This window comes from Pelodiscus sinensis, chromosome 1 (genome assembly GCF_052426305.1).
Source record: "Pelodiscus sinensis isolate ZL-2025 chromosome 1, ASM5242630v1, whole genome shotgun sequence".
Lineage (NCBI taxonomy): Eukaryota > Metazoa > Chordata > Testudines > Trionychidae > Pelodiscus > Pelodiscus sinensis.
Window position 1 is genome coordinate 206328650 of NC_143052.1, and position 17534 is coordinate 206346183.

A 17534-nucleotide genomic window follows, 5' to 3' on the forward strand; every position below is an offset into this window, starting at 1 on the left:
TCTTACCCCCAGTGTCTCCTGCATGCCGCTTAACAGATGACCTGTGGTGAGTGGGAGATGCTGTGAGGGAGGGGAAGGAGGTTCTGAGGAGAAGGGGAAGGAGCTGATAGGGTGACTTTTTGGTGTGCATTGAGCACCCACCATTTCCCCCCATGAGTCTTCCAGCCTTGGAGCATCCACATAATCAGTGTCTATGTTTCCTACCTTAATAGTATTTGTAACAACAGACATAGAGTATCTTTCATCTCACTGGTCCCTGAACCACTTCCCAAACTTTACAAAGACAAATAGCTTTGCACTTACGTTTGAAATGCAGCCAGCCATCTTTTGCAGGGTTTCACAATATGGGTGCATATTTAGCCTATATTGAAATGGGTTCTCTGGCATAAAGTGCACTATGGTGGAGTTCATATGAAGTATGTGAAACAGTTCCAACCTTTTCTTCTTGTTTATAATAATGCAGCATTACCATGCACAAGCTGGCTGGGGAGTAGAGAGTCTAGAGCAGCCAGGGCTAACCCCAGTCAGCACATTCCTTCAGCTGACTCCACTAATAGTGCTTCTGTGGAGTCACAAGTGGGAATTAAAGCTGTCCTCCAAAGGGAATTCCCTCTCATGCAGACAGATTCCACTGAAATGGGCTTTTAGCCAATGTCAGTGAATCAGGCTCACAGTCTGTCTGTGACAGGTACACGTTAGATGGCAAAGTCTATTGAGCATAATAAGTAAATGTTGCTACAAACATTACGAGCAAAATTCAGATATGAATCTGAAGGCGTTTCAAAGCTGCTGCAATTTGCGCCATCTTCCAAGCTCTCTTATTGTGGAAGTTATACCAGCACAAGCCAACTTAGACACAGGAGGAGGGGGGCCAGATGGTGATGTGTTACAGCAGCTGATAGCTCCCGATTTCACTCACCTTTCAATTTGACCTTCAGAGTTAAACAGTGGATTATAAATAAAAGGGTAACAATTTGTGTGATAATGCCTGCCTTCAGAAAAAGGTGAACAGGGCACTTCGAAACATATGGTTATATACCAAAAAGGGTGATCTTACTCTTACAAAATATCAGACTGTAAGATCTGTCTTATAAATATCTAGAGCACTTAAACTCTCATCCTCTGGAACTTATTTATAGTGACTGTAGAATCCATGGTTTTTGTGTTCTTTTCCTTAGTGAACACCAGGCAATTTTTTTCAAACTTGGGTGACTAAAGTTAAGTCTTTAAATCCCTTGAGGTACCTCAATAGAAGTAATAAGATTTTAAATATATTTGGAAAGTTGTAGCTTCCACTGTTGTTCAAGTGCTCATCCCTTTTAAAAACGAAGATATAGATGGCTTTAGTAGCCTTACTTTAGGCACCCAGTTTTAAACATTCTAACCCCTCTTCTTAAGCTTTTCATGAAGGTGCTTTTGCATTAGCAAAAATTCATTTTCTGACATTTTCACTCTCAGCAAGCTACCAGCCACATGGAGCTCTGTAGAATATAGAAAAGCCCACCAGGGTAATGGAGGCTTGGGAGAAGAAGCTAAAAGTGTCAGCACATTAAAGCAATCACATTCATGGAGGAGAGGCGGATGCTTCATTATCTATGGAGGGAAATTCATATTTTAATCTTTTCTTTTTTACAGATATTTTCGCCACCCAAAAAGATAACTTGCATCATATATTCATAACTTTATAATTCCCTGAAAATCAATGTAATATTTCACAAAATTGCTCACTATTTGAACCTTTGGCATGCCCAGGCCTGTTCCATCTACACAGCCAAATGTATCCCAGGCAGTGACACAACTGCTAAATGTACACATATGATAAAAGGTGCCTCTTGACAGAAGATTAGCTCTCAAGTAAAGATGCTTCTTGGAATTTGATGGAGACCGACAATCTTGCCCGGCCATAGATGGCTTTAGGACTTACTGAAGCTGGCAGATCACTTGAGCAGGTTATTTAATCCTAGCTAGTCCATATGGTAATGGGAGTAAATAACATTGTATAGACATGCTGGGCAGGTGTACAACCAAAATGTTAAAACTGATATCTGCGCTGGATTTTCAAGGCTAAGGTTAGGAGGACATTGTATATTATTGCTACTCAGACTTAAAGTTGGACTAAAGGAAAAAATGAGACACTGGCTTCTGAGGGAGCAAAAGGTGAGGTCTAATGAATTCAAGTTTTAAGGGATGTGAGTGTATTGTTACAATGAAGACTACTATCTGTATATCTCTGATTTTTCTTTAAAATCCATTCCAGCTGTAGCAAAGCATAGAATTTTATTAGGCTCTGTGGAAAAGCCATCATCACCTAATAAAAATAGTTCCGTAGTACAGTCCAATTTCTCCCAAACAGATGAAGGGATGAGGGCTGTGCTTCCACACAGTGCCCCAGCATTGCATGGATCTCTATCTTTTTGATTGATTCCAATCTTTTCCAATAGACATACAGAGCTAAATCATGCTATAACTAGTGCATATATACCTTTGCTGGTTAGTGGCTGGAGTTTCATGGTTCTAAGAGAACCTTAGTCTTCCTTAAAGAAAAGTAATGTAGGTTTTAGTTCAAAAAAAGAGATGGGAAGAAAATAGTTTGCAGTCATTTCCCCAGGGTACAATTCTGATAACCCCTTTTCTGCTAACACTTATTCAGCCTTTTGGGGTCAATTCAGCTGTGCAAGTAGCAACTAGTGCTGGCTCATTTGGCAATAGACTAAATGTAATAGCACTTTTGTGAGACCAAGTGTTTCCAACTAAAGAATGGATTCCTATAGTGAATTACTATCTCTGTAAAGATGGACAATTACATAAATGGAATGAAATTAGGGAAAAACACAACTGAATTATAGATTATCAAACTCTATCAGATTGCTATGTTTTTTCATTTAATTAACATTTCTCTTTACAGAACTCTGGCAGCATAGGCTGCTGAGTACACACGTGTTATGTTGCAATCAACTATTTTAACAGCATTTAGTTTCACAACAGTTTCATTTTGGCATAAAAAGAGGAAGAAGGTGTGCAATATGGTGTGGCTCTAATAAAGAAGTTATAAAACCTCCAAATCTCCCTGGGACTTCCCTTTGATTCTTCTGAGTAATGGAGAAAAACAAAATACATGTCTTCTTTGCAGTGTGAAAAGACCTACATACAAGTAAGTTTTTAAACTGTCTGTTTTAAACTTGCTTTTGTGTATCTTCTGTCTCAGGGAAGCAACTAAACTCTTGAAAGTAAGAACTATGCACTGTATAATTCTCTGTAAATACTTTTCTTGAGTTTCCACTTGGCTTGTTAGTGTCTGATTGGCAATCACATTGGTATAATTTGATAATCTTTGTCTTATTGGCATGTAGGCATTGTAGGTTTTCAAGGATTTCACATAGTCTCTGAATTTCCACATGCAATTTCTGGTGCTTTCAGAAATGGTAAGAATATTACAAACTCCAGTCTAGTTTATTGGCCTCTAGAACCATGAGTCACAGTAATTCATTTTTGATGTGGTTTAAGGACATCAAAAAATAGTCACGCATATCCTCCTTAGGCTCTTGGTATGTGACTATGGCTCTAGGCACTAGCATAATACAAGTAATAAAATAATAATAATCTACATTACTTAATATTTTTAAAGCAAGTGTAATTGAATGTGCTGCTTTTATGTCAATTGTACCATTTATCATTGAAGTATGTGCATGAGTTAGGAAGTTGTCCAAGTGATAGTTTAGAGGTAGAGTACCACATACGTAGATTGTTTCTCCCTAGTAAAATTGGATATTGTGTTTTTGTGTCAAAAGATTTACAATTCTTTTTTGAGCAAGCCTACACACACACACACACACACACACACACACACGTAATTCTTGCCATAAAATGGCAATCATTTCAATAGCAATGTACTGTTGCTTTTTCTCTGTCCCCTGCTTTTAGCAAATGTAACACTTCCAATGGCAAGAGCACATGAATCCATTTCTCCCTGCTTCACTTACTTCAGATGCAAAATATTAATGATTTGACACAACATGGCTATATCTTTAAAATGCACATACAAAATCTGAAAAGTTAAGATGGACTAATCAGGTATTTCAATTTACTTATAAGAGAGACGTTTAGAAGTGTAGAAACAAAGATTGTATCACTTGAAATTGTCTAACTGCTCTTATAAATACCATGCCTGATACTCCACCACCTTGCATTTTACGTAGACACTTACAGCTGTGCACAGTCGGGGTAAATTGCTACCAGATCTACAGAGTAGTGTCTTACAACCATATTTCACAGGTGGTGTAAATTACTATGTGAACTGTCAGGCAGTGATGCATCATCCTTACTGTGTACAGTTCAAGTCCCCACAACCTAGAAAACACACAGAAAATTTCGCTCCTATGGGACAGTTGAAAGTTATGCCATTATGGAGGTGTTCTGAACCTTCCACTGAAGTATCTGGTACTGGTTACTGTTAGGGACAGGATATTGGGCTAGAGACAGCACCTGCCCAATCCAGAATGGCAAATCTTATGTTCCTGTGTACCTACTTTGGGCATGCAAAAGATGTTTTTATAATTTAGGGAGCTAGTTTGGAAGATTTGGCCCATGTACTTATAGTCTAGACAAAGAAAAGAGGCAGAGTGATCACAATAGACAAATGCCCTCAAGAAGTTATACAAAAAGGAGGGAAATAATGCTTAGTTTCAGATGGCAATAGGAAAACGAGATCTTGTCTGAAGCTAATGAAGAGAAGTGTTTATTTGCTATTTGGAAAGGTTCTTAGCCATATAGAAGCACCTGAGACACAATCACTGTAGATAGTCAACAGTTTTGCTACAGGGCTTTTCAGATGCACAAAGCAAGGAGGTTTACAAACTGCAAGTCAGAGTGGGATGGTTCAGGGAACCAATTCTGACCTGAAATAAAGATCAAATTGGACAAAAAGCTGTAGGGAACAGGAAACATATTGTGGTTTCCTGTAGATAATTTTGTTGAAGAATGTTCCATTGTGCACATGTTGGAGGAGGGAAGGGGGGGGGCAAATTACAAGTTACTCCTCATCAAATGAGCAGGAGCAGAGTTTAAATTGGTTCTCATATTTCCCAGAGCTCCCTGTGGGTTTCAAAATATTTACTAGAGCTCCAGTCAGCTTTCTCCAGCTGAATTTAAGTCATGAGCAGGAAATTCAGTTTCTTAAATTTGGGGATGTCAGGGAATGAACCACAGGCACAGCCATCTTTGTGAAAACCTTATGTCTCCACCCTCCTTCCTGGCTCATTCTAGTCCCCTATTGCTCCTGACTGTGAGATCTCCACAGTAACTGCACTGTTGGGACTCCACTTCTAGCCATACCGCCTCAAAGATGGGAGTACAAACCAAGAGTACTATAATGCATAAACTTAATGCTGATAGTCACCAAGGGCACGTCTACACAGCAGGGCTAAAGCTGAAATAAGCTATGCAACTTGGGCTACGTCAATTGTGTAGCTTACGTCGAAAGAGCTTATTTCGGCTTTTGGCGCTATCTACACAGCAGGAAGTCCGAGGAAGAGCACTCTTCCTACAACTTCCCTTACTCCTCATAAAATGAGGGTTCTAGGAGTTGGAGTAAGAAGTCCTCCAGCTCAACATTATGTCATAATTCCGGCTTGTAGTGAGACATGGATAATAATGTCAGTTAATCCAAAATAACTGTTGTGTAGATGTGTCCTAAAGCTATTGTATACACACTCCATAGCATGGGCCTTAACTCCACATCTTCCCATACAAGGATCCCTAACATCATGGTTGGGCTTCTGTGAGTCCTATGAACAAGGGTGCCATTTCAGGAGAGTAGTGGTGGCAGTAGCCATGCACAATGGGGCACAGCTAGCTTTTCATCCCATTTGCACACTAAGGAAGTGAGGGGAAAGCGCGTGCAATCTGTGCATGCCTCTCACTCCTGGCTGGTGAGCTCCAGGGAGAAAGGATTGTTTACATCTATTATTTTAGGAACCTAGATAGAGGAACTTGTGTACAAACCTGAACTCCGGATACCAAACAGCACACCCATAACGTTACTTAGGACTGTACTTTGAGAGCTTGGATGCCAACACATTGTGGTTACAATGTGTTTGCCAATGTTCCTTTCTAAAACTCCCATCTCAGATAATCTTCTACCCCTAACTGTTCTACATTTCCTTCATTTTCTCTAGAAATCTTCCACCTCACTCAGGATTTAGGGAACAAGCTATCCCTGGACCAGAGAGCCCTAGGAGTTTAGTGGAATGGAGCAGAGCTGGAAGCCTGATGGCCTGGGTTGACTCTGGGAAGCAGCACCCCAGTGTCCCTATGGCTGCGGCAGCCCTAGCAATCCCAGCAACCTTGGAGTGGCAGAGTCCTGGTATTGCCATGGCAGCCCCAGAGCGATGGAGCCCTGGTGGGCCCTGCTGTGGCTGGGAAGGGAGTCCTGCCAGATCTGCTGATAGACCCTGGGAGAGCCTGGAATCCATCAGCAGAGGGGTGGAATTGACCTCCTGGGTCTGGCAAACTCCCTTATTCAGATTGGTCAGGTCCCCAGGGTGCTTTTTACATATATATTGTTCCAGGTTCTTTCTTCGCCTAGGCCAGCAGCCAGTTCAATTCTACATGGTTCTATAGCTTCTCCATCATCTATGCATGGGCTCTTTGTGCACACATTCCTATAATATCCAAGCAGTGAATCTGTCAGTCTGAGAAAGCCAATGATACTGCTAGGTTCTGGACATTTGTGCAAAGGCTTACTCTTGTCACACTAACGCTAGCGGCATAGCTCAAGACTCAACTCTTCTCCATTGAAATGCAGAAAATACCCAATTTACGACATATGCCAGGGATTTTTTTTTTTAAAACCGAAAAGATAAAGGTAATAAAGAATTTGTAACAGACAGTGCCTCTTTTATTCATCCCCAGTGCAAGCAATGCTAGTATTCCTTTCGAATTTAATCAATCACCATATTAAAAAATAACAACTGAGCAAGGAAAAAAATCCAGCCGGCCTGTTTCAGACAAAACATGTCAAGAGTAAAGACCGTGAAATAGGCCTTCTGCTTTCTCTGTCCCCCATGGGATGAAACATCCATGTGAAATTTTCAAGGAAGGACAGGAGAAAAATGGGTTGCTCTACACACATCCTTTACACATATTCTCTGTGCATGTGTATTGAGGGCATGAGAAGGTAGAACTAGGAATAACAACTCTTTCCTTACCTGCAGAAAAAGCACCTGCAGGAAATAATGCTGACCCTGTACACATGCAAATCCCCATCTGTGTGGCCAGTTGCCAGTAGTGAGACCTTAGCAAACGGCCTCTAGCTCAGGCTATGCCTACACTACAGGCTTTTTACGCAAGAAGCTTTTTGCGGAAGAGATCTTCTACAAAAATTTCTTGTGCAAGAGAGTGCCACACTGAAAAAGCACTTTGAAAAAGCGATGTGCTTTTGTGAAAAAGAATGTCCAGACTGCATAGATGCTCTCTTGAAAGGAAACTCTGATTGCTATTTACAGAATGGTCACCAGGGCTTTTTTCAATTGCCTCTTTTTCTGCAAAAAAGCTTTGTTCCCCATCCACACACACCTTTGTGTGCAAGAGCTCTTGTGCAAAAAGGAGTTATTCCTCGTAGAAAGAGGAATACCTACACTGGAAAAATCCCTCTGTTCTTTCATTTTACTTGCGCAAAAACACACTTGAGGTATGGACGCTCCGTGAGCTTTTGCACAAAACCAGCTGTTTTTGCGCAAAAACTCTATAGTGTAGACCTAGCCTCAGTGGTAGGGAAACATTTTGGTCCAAGGGCCACAACTTGGCATGGAAAGTGTATGAAGGCTCAGGAATGCTCACAAAATTGGAAGTTGGGGTGTGAGAGGACTCTTGCTGGGGTAATGGGCTCTGAAGTGGGGTTGGGCATGAGGGGTTTGTGGTGCAGCAGGGTGCTCCAGGCAGAAGGGGAATCAGAGCTGGGGCAGAGGGTTGGGGCATAGGAGAGGACCAGGGGCCCAAATTGTGAGCAGTGCTTACTTCCAGCAGCTTCTGGAAGCAGTGGTATGTCCTCCCTCTGGTGGTACCTGGCAAATGGAAGCTGCAGAGCTGGCACTTGAGGAGGGGACCACATGGGGAGCCCTCTGGCTGCCCCTGCTCATAGGAGTCAGAGGCGGAATGAGCTGCCACTTCCAGGAGTGAAGCGGGGCGGGACTGGCTCCTGATCCTACTCCTCCTCAGGAGTTCGAGGGCTGGCTTAAAAGGTCTGATGGGCCAGATGCAGCCCGCAGGTCATAGTTTGCCCACCCCTGCTCTAGCTGAGCAGAAGATGGAGGGGATAATGTGAATGTGAAGCTTTGTGAATGTCCAAGCCCCCAGAATTGCCCCTCATGATTTTGCTTGAAGGTCTGGGGACATCTGCAGGCTGAAAGGGAAACAATCCCTGCACACTCTACAGAGCAAATGGGTAAATCCCACTTAGCCAAAAATACTTTTCCAAGTACTCTGTGGGCCGGAACTTGCTCAGTTTCATGGCTTTTCTGGATTTCCCCCCTTCACACACAGTGTGATCTGAGCCTGAAAATAATTGCAGAATTTGGCCAAAGAAATGAAACCAGCAGTTTCATTTCCCTGCTGCATCACTTTGCAATAGAAGAATAGTACACCTGGCAGTTGGGGAACTAATGTTGACACATGCAGCATAAACTGGGCACAGCCTATGTATAGTGATTAGAAGTGGGATAGCTCATATAATATTGCTTTACTAGTTTCTCAATATCTATACCAAAATAAGGCATATGGCTGTCATAATAATTCCACATTTGCTCTGATCAAAATGAAAGCCAACACTGTACTCTTTCCTGTGAAAAAGTACAGGTCAAACCTCTCTAGTCCTGCACCCTCAGAACCTGACCAGTGCTGAATCAGAGAATCTGCTGAACCACAGGAGGTCAGTGTTGTCTAGCAGCATTACCAACACACTTAGGGTATGTCTATACTTGCCCCCTAGTTAGAACTAGGGAGGCAAATGAAGCAAACTGAAGTTGCAAATCAAGCGCGGGATTTAACTATCCCGTGCTTGGTTAGCATAATCGTGGCCAGTCGCCCAATTTAACTTGCCACGTGTAGACGCGGTAGTTCGATCAGAAACCCTTCATGCAATGAGGAGTAACAGTCAATTCGAGGGAAGGGTTTTACATTGGACTACCGCATCTACACGCGGCAAGTTAAATCAGGCGACCAGCATTTTAAAATGGCAACCGGCCGCGATTATGCTAATCAAGCATGGGATAGTTAAATTCCATGCTTGATTTGCAACTTTGGTGAGCTTCATTTGCCTCCCTAGTTCGAACTAGGGGGCAAGTATAGACATACCCTTACTGCTTACTATGCTCTTAGAAGACATTTAGGGGTAAATTAGAGCTAAATAACAGCACTGAACACTGAAAACCAGGATTGGTGGCTGTAAATAAGCTTTATGGGATCATGGGAAACTTGGCCACACCCATGGTAAGTGGACATCCAGCTAACTAAAATCATGTCGGACCACAGATGTTGCCAGACCAGAGAGGTTCAACCTGTATAGGAGAAAACTCTTTTGGCATCTCTTCCTGCTATGAGGAATTTTATCTGGCATTTTGCAGGAGCTTTTCATGGCTTGCTTAGAGTGGCTAATACATAAAATAAACCATCAGCAAGCCACCCTAAGTGTGATTTAACCCAACAGGGTTTCTGTAGCTGTTTAAAGGGAAGGGCTAGTGGCAAGGGGTCCTCGTGGAAAAGAGATCTCCTACTCTCAGGAACCTTCCATGGACACCACTCCATGTCTCTTCCTGTGTTCTGTTGACCAGAGTTCCAGCAGTCACAGAGCTATCTTAAACATAATGGAGCTGCCACTGGGAGAGAGACAGCCAGGATCCAGAATCCCTAACAGACAGGCATAGAAATTATCTCCATACATAGTTTATCTTCTGAAAGGCCCTGTGAGAATTGCTTTCTCCTCTTTCCTAACACAGAATGGGTTCTTTGCTCTGATGGGCCTTTTCTCTCTTTCTGACAGCTCCTCTATGCCCCAGTTTCTGAAGACAATTCCTCAGCCAGCAGCACTGGCTGCTGTAATGTAAAGAATGGCTCTTTTGGAGGAAGTGGAGGTCCTATCTCGCAGCCACCGATACCGAGTGACAACCACAAAATTGGCATGTTGCATCCCCTGTGCCACATTATGATACCACCTCCACTTTCACCATTTGGATAAGCATTTTCCAATCACTTGTGTGCTCTCAATTCTGGTGTTCTGAAACAAATACACTGAAAAATATCTGTAACATATGTTCCTGCCTGTGGAGATGATATCCAGGCCTATTATATTTTATAATTGGATTAAATGAGCTATCTGAAAAGTACTACACACTATTAAAATGAAGATGATTTAATTTCTCATCTACCACCCAGACGTTTTGTACTATAAAAATGATTTGGACGTGCAAAATCTGCTTGCTAAAACTTCACTTCCTCTTTGCTACACCATGTAGGACTGTTCTAGAGCCCTTTTCTTACAGAATATCTTCCTGCCACTGGTTTAGAAAAACTGATGCATAATAGGGATGTAAATAGTTAATTGGTAAACCAGTTAACTGTCAAGCCTCATCGTTAACCCTAACGGGTAAACCTCACCCATTATCTGGTAGGGGCTGGAGCAGCTCCCTGCCTGCCACGGGCAAAGGGCTGCTCCAGCTCCATAGGGCCCACTGCAGGCAGGGGCTGCTCCTGCCAGCCGGCTGGAACAGCATGTGTCCATGGAGGGCCCAGCCCAGCCCCCACAGTCACAGGCAAAAGTAGCCCTCGTCTGCAGCTCGGGTAGGGGGCACTACAGCACAGTTGAGCTAGAGCAGTTCCCCCCTGATTGTCTTCCCTTTAAATGGTTAACTGGCTAAATATAATGTTTAACTGGGTAATCAATTAAACAGGATTTTACATCCCCAATGTATAATCAGAGCGCAGAGAAGCTGAACATTTGCTAAGTAGCAGCTATGTAGGTGCCTTCTAGTTACACTGTACAATGCACTCTGAGGGTATGTCTACACTTGCCCCCTAGTTCTAACTAGAGAGGCAAAGGAAGCATACCGAAGTTGCTAATGAAGCGCGGGATTTAAATATCCCGTGCTTGATTAACATATTCACGGCCGGTCGCCATTTTAAAAAGCTAGTAGCCCAAATTAATTCGCCACGTGTAGACGCGATAGTCCAATCCAAAACCCTTCCCTCGAATTAACTGTTACTCCTCATTGCATGGGAAGGGTTTTGGATCGGACTACCACGTCAACACGCGGTGAGTTAATTCGGGCTACTGGCTTTTTAAAATGATGACCACCGCGAATATGCTAATCAAGCACGGGATATTTCAATTCTGCACTTCATAGCAACTTCGGTATGCTTCATTTGCCTCCCTAGTTTGAACTAGGGGGCAAGTGTAGACATACCCTGACTCTTTTCTAAGTTTCAGGGGGTAGCTGAGTTAGTCTGTACAGGACAAACTTAAACAACAGCACTTTATAGACTGACAAAACATATAGATGGTATCATGAGCTTTCGTGGGCACAGCCCACTTCTTCAGATGACTGGAGTTTTGAGTTTAGGATGTGCAGACCCAAAATAAATAGGGGAGAAAAGAGAAGGGGGAAGGAAAAAAAGAAGGCGGGGGGAGGGAAACAAGGAGCAGAGGGTATGGAAATATCAAAGGGAAAAACAAGTAGGCAGAACTGGCAATCTATAAACACCTGAAAATTGGATAATTGAAAAGAAACAGATCAAAGGATAGTAATAGATAGGAAAGGTGCCTGTCTGGCTATTTTTCTGAAACTATACGGTATGGCCTAAAGTCTCAACTAGCCAATAATTTTAGGAGCTTCGATTTCTGAGTGTCTAATTTGAGATAGTATGGCCCTTTTTCCAGAACTGCTGAGCATCCAAAACTCCAACCAAAGTGAAGAAGAGATGTGAGTACCACGGAGGCCATAGCTGTCTCAATCTCATATCTTGAAGGCTACATCTACACTGTTTTTTGTGGAAGAGGAAATGCAAATGAAGCACTCATTTGCAAATCTCACACTTTCATTTGCATATTCTCTTCCAATCCTTTTTGCAGAAGAGGTTTTTGCGAAAAACCGCAGTGTAGATGGGGCTATTTTCCAGAAAAAAAATCCCTTTTGTGCAAGATCCCTTATTCCTCAAAAAATGAGGTTTACAGGATCTTGCGCAAAAGGGGTTTTTTTTTTGTGAAAAATGGCCCCGTCTACATTGCCTTTTTTTCCCCAAAAAAACCTCTTCTGCAAAAAGTACGAGATTTGAAACGAGCACTTCATTTGCATTTCCTCTTCTCCAAAAAACAAACAGTGTAGATGTTGAAAGGGACTATTCAGCCTGACTGATAACAATTATGTAAGTCTATGTACAGAAATTTATCTAAGTACAGAAATAATCGCTGTATGGTGGGGTTTTTGACTTAAAAAGAAACTACAAAAATAGCAAGTATTCAGCCTGGGATGAGGGAAGAAGTTACACTCAGAACATGAATCTGAGATCTACCATTACAAATGTGAAGTCTTTAAGTTTTGGAATAAATCCCATAGCTTTAATGTTCATGGAGAATGAAAAAAAATCACTTTATATGGCCACCCGCTGAAATCAATACACTTTCTGCAGAAACTACATAGATATAAAATACAAGTCATTGCACTAAATACCCTCATAAAACAAAAACACAGTCCATTGTATATGGCAGTGGGCATAAAATTATTTTATGTGATTGGTTGAACATCACAGTTAGCAGCCTAGCTGGCTACCGCATAAATTCAAACCATTTTCAAAGTGGTAATCTCTCATGGTAATATCCTAATCTGAAGCTAAACTATATGCAATCAATAACAGCTTTTCCAGGAGGAATGTAATCAATACAAACTTTTTTTTTGTTACAAACAAATGAACTATTCGCATTTTCTTGTTGGTGTGTATCGGTTCCAACTTCCTGTTGGTTTATTCCTAATAACAATGATGATATTGAATTTTTGATATCTCATTTCCTCTTTTTTCAAGAATGTTGTCAGAAGGGTATCTTTGTGGAATCCCCTACCTTTGTGAGGACTTCTTGAGTTCCAAGCTCTACATCAAACAAGCAGCAGAGGAGAAGATGCATGAGATGAGCTATATGTGCAACTTTACCTGTGCCACCACGGATGAAACACAAGGCAGAGGTCTCTTTCAGAAGTGCAGATCTGTTGGCAAGTTTTTCTCTTCAGTTTGTTCTAAAGGAAGCAAACACAATGGAAGACAGAAAGAGACTTTACCACAGGTTATCCAAAACCCTGAGTTTGAAAGGCAAACATCTCCAGCTGACGATATGTCTGAAGGATCCACAAGCAGAGATACCTACCTGGTTCCTTCTTCCTGTAAAAGCATTTGCAAGAATTACAGTGATTTGCACATTGCTGGTGGTCATGTGATGCCCATTAGCTCAGTAGCTACAGATTTTACCTGTGACAGTGGGATAGGCCCATTCTTGGAGTCATCAGAGATTCCTCCACCTATGGAATCCATGATTATGCCCCCCAGTAATGTCATTCACAAGCCCGTCCAAGGGTACTCGTCATGCTGGCGAGTGACCAGCATCATGCAACACCAGCAGCCACTCTCCAATTCAATGCTGAATGACTATCTAGAGCAGAAAGTGATGGAGCTGTACAAACAGTATATCATGGACAGCATGGTCAACAGCGCATCACCCACACAAATCATGGCCTCTGAGCTTATCATGACCAACGTAGACCAAATCAGCATGCAGATATCACGAGAGAAAAATATGGAAACCACCAAGGCCAAAGACATGGTCATTAACTGCCTGTTGAGACTGGCCAGTGGAAAAGTGTCCACTGAAATAAGCACCCCTAGTCTGCATATATCTCAATAAAGCAGGATCAGTATGTTGACGGGTAGCATTAAGGTGGTCTGCAGCTAGAAAGCTTACAGGTTTTGTAAATGCAAATGTTAAGTTCTCAGTTATAATACTTTTCTGGTATTGTTGAATTAAACTCTGTTATAACTAATCTTGTTGTTATTGACCAATTTCTGTTGGCCAAAGAGACAAGATTTTTATTTGGTCCAGACCTAAAGAAGAGCTCTGTGTAGCTTGAAAGCTTGACTCTTTCACCTGCCCAAGTTAGTCCCATAAAACAGTGGTTCCCAACCTGTGCTCTGCAGACCCCTGGTGATCCACAGTAGTACTGCAGGGGATCCATGGACAGTTCAAAAAATAAGGATCAGGTCCACTTATGTCTCTTTTTCCCCCAGGGAGGGGATGCCGTGAAATGTTAATAGATTGAAAAGGGATCCAAATGCTCAAAGAGGTTGGGAACCACTGCCACAAAAGATATTACCTCACCCACCTTGTCTCACTAGCATCCTGGGACCCTCAAGTCTACAACCACACTGCAAACATTGTTATTTATTATTTGTACTGTCCTTGCACCTTAGAGCCCCAGTCCTCCTGCTTTTTCATCATTTGTGCAAGCGTGAACCTCAGCCTTCATCCCAAACACAGCTTTGTCCAGATCTTCCAACTATGACTAATCTCCACTGTCTGCCCAGCTCCATCCATTCCCTTACTTTCTTTGTTTCTTCACCTTCCCTGCCTCTCAGATCCAATCCAAGTTCCATTCTGATCCAAGTAAGCTGCCCAAGTGTGGGTCTGAATTTGTTTTCCTCTGAACTGAACCATTACAAAGAACGGAGAAAAATGATGACCAGCAATCACTTGCAGATATTGTTTTTGTTGTTGCAAAATGTAGCTTGAGGACTCAGACTCAGAGCTTTAGAAAATAACACTCTACCATATGAGTTAAAAGAGAATCTTCATTATCTGTTAGATGCAATATTCTTTTTTTTCTTTAGGCCATTTATGGATATTTTCTTATGAAACAAGTAGGTATAAGGTATTGAGGGGCAGAAAATAGGATTCATGATTGTAGGGAAAATTCCAAATTACACACTAAAGGTCTGACCCAAAGCCCATTTAAGGTAATAAGAATATTTCCACTGAATGCTTAAGGAAGTCTAAAATATCCCACCCAATTGTGGGCAGTGGTACCTGTATCAGCAAACAGAATATTAACGTTTGGGCTTGTTCTTATTTCATCCTAATTAAACTTGTTTATACAAAATAGTTTCCCTTGCTGTGTTCACTGCCATGAACCGCAGGTCTCAGAGTCTGGTTCCTGATGTACTGTTATAAGGATGTCCTTCCCACCTTCCATAGTTACAGTCACATTTTGTTCTCAGTTCTTTTGTGGAAGGTACTGTCACCTATTATGCGTTTGTAAAACATGTAGCATATGGAGGGGGCAGCCCCTTTGTGTGCCACTGTAATATGATAAATAAATAATAAACACCCACTAGGTGATTCATTAGAGCTTAATATTTGTCTTTGTTTCTCTCTCACTGAGATCTTTTTTACTTTCATCTCTACAGACTTTTTAAAATCAGCCTGCAATATTTTTTTAAAAAATAAACATGATACTAAAAACTTCATTTTATTGATTCTGTCTTACCAGAAATTGCTTAGAGATAACATTTATACTTCCCTACTGTGTGATAATTTCAGGATGAAATGAATATTTGAAGTAAAATATTTGTTGAAATTTGTAGATTTCTAATACCTTTGAAGTGTTGGCCCCATTTAAATACATCTTCTTGACATAGAAACCTACTATAATACTATTATGCAACAAATCAGGAAAAGTAATCTTTCTTGTGTTACAGTTCAGGAGATGTCAATGATGAAAGGCAATTTACAAATAGAAATGATGCTATTTTTGATCCAAAAAACTTATTTTCATGGTAGCGGTTTGGAAGTTATACAACATCAATTAACATCTCTTCAAATGCTTTATGGTCTTCTTTAAACCTTCCCAGAATATTATGGATATGCTGGGCCCTTTGGAAGCTATGTGTGACTAGCATGTGGAACGCTGCTACAATAAGTGAATAATGCAAGAGGTTTTTTTACAGATATGCATTTAGATTTTTAAATGAGCTTCCTCTGACCGTAGCTGTACCCTGTTTTTGATTGCTCTATGCTAACAGTCAAATGATTGAGTTTTCCTTGTACAAATGTTAGTAGATAACGAATTGCAAAGTCACAGGGAGGAATATTCTTGGCCAAAGTGCTTGGATCCTCATCAAGGCACAACATTTTCTGTGTGCCTTTTGATCACACAACTGACAATTTAATCAGCTGCATCTCATAATTCCAGACCTTGATTAATGTTTCTTTAATGGTGGGGCCTTGATTAGCAAGTACAGTAAAATATTATAAACAGCATTTCCACTGAGTCATGTAGCATGGCAGCTATACCTCCCCAAACATGTGAGATGCCACTGAAACTAACCATAGTGAGATGTGCACAGTACCCAACACAGCTAGATGGCTAAATGATATACAAGAGATTAATATATAGTGGTTTTAGCTCCTGTCTCATTGGAGTTTTGATTTAGACTTGTATCACTGAAAAGGATTATTAATAAGACATTCTACTGGCAGTAGTGCCCAAGGCTCCATCTCCATGCCCTGAATCATTTGATGTGGCTACCTTTATGACAAGCCTGTGCCACACATTATATCTTGCCATGCAAATCTTCACTGTGGATTTCTGTCGAGTCCATCAGTATACACCATCCTGGAACAAGGCAAGAGTACAAGTTTTTCCTGTGCTGCTATAAGCTTTGTAGAATTAACTCTGTGAACTATTTGTCTTGGTTTTTGGCTCTGTTCAGAATACAGCTCAGAATACTGCCAGAATACACTCTCAGCTGCCTTGGAACTGCTTTTTTAAAGTTACCTTTTTCTTGCTAGGGAAAGAGCAAGAAATAAGTGTTCAGCCTAGCCTCCATTTTGAGAAAAGGTTCTGGAATTAGCATCTGCATCTGTGGAATTGTGGAAATATCCTTCAAGGATTATGGGAGATGCCAAGCATAAGGTGGGAATTTCATTTCTTTTCCCACAATTACCTTGAGCTCCTTGAAAACTCACAGTAGCCACTGTTGCAGAAAACTGTACTGAGAAAGGCAGGTTCAGTACTTACAGGGAAGGGTGATTGCAATAGAGTAGTAAAGCATAAATGGGGATTCAAGATAAAACTGAAAGAACATGGCTAGAGCAGACACAGCTGAAATTTTGCTGCTTATACAGATGCTTTCTCAATAGATAAGCTACCAGTGTTTCAGTTCTCTGGTGCAAATGCAGAGCCACTGGGCTTCCTGGCCAAGAAACTCCCCTGGATATATCTTTGAATATCTGTAAAGGTGTTAATTTGTACACTCCAGTTGAACATGAAATATTTTGATCTTTTTCATGTAAGGGCTGTAATGTTCTTCCAGGTGCATTTAATTTGGGAAGCAGAATAATTAGCCTTTTCCTGGACACAAACAGTTGTTTCCTTCTCCTGTCTGGATAATTACACATGCCTTCCATTTTTTTTTTTAGTATTATATTGAACCTGCTCCTTGAAATA

At 41.3% G+C, this 17534-nt stretch overlaps 1 protein-coding gene across 1 annotated transcript; it reads left to right on the top strand.

The window, feature by feature from the left end:
* Positions 1–2979: 2979 nt before the first annotated feature.
* On the top strand, positions 2980–15555 carry TASL (TLR adaptor interacting with endolysosomal SLC15A4). Its single transcript, XM_006139668.5, has 2 exons — positions 2980–3151; positions 13066–15555. Exon 2 carries the CDS (start codon positions 13067–13069, stop codon positions 13934–13936), a length of 870 nt encoding a protein of 289 aa, XP_006139730.2. The 5' UTR covers positions 2980–3151; position 13066; the 3' UTR covers positions 13937–15555.
* Positions 15556–17534: the final 1979 nt, after the last annotated feature.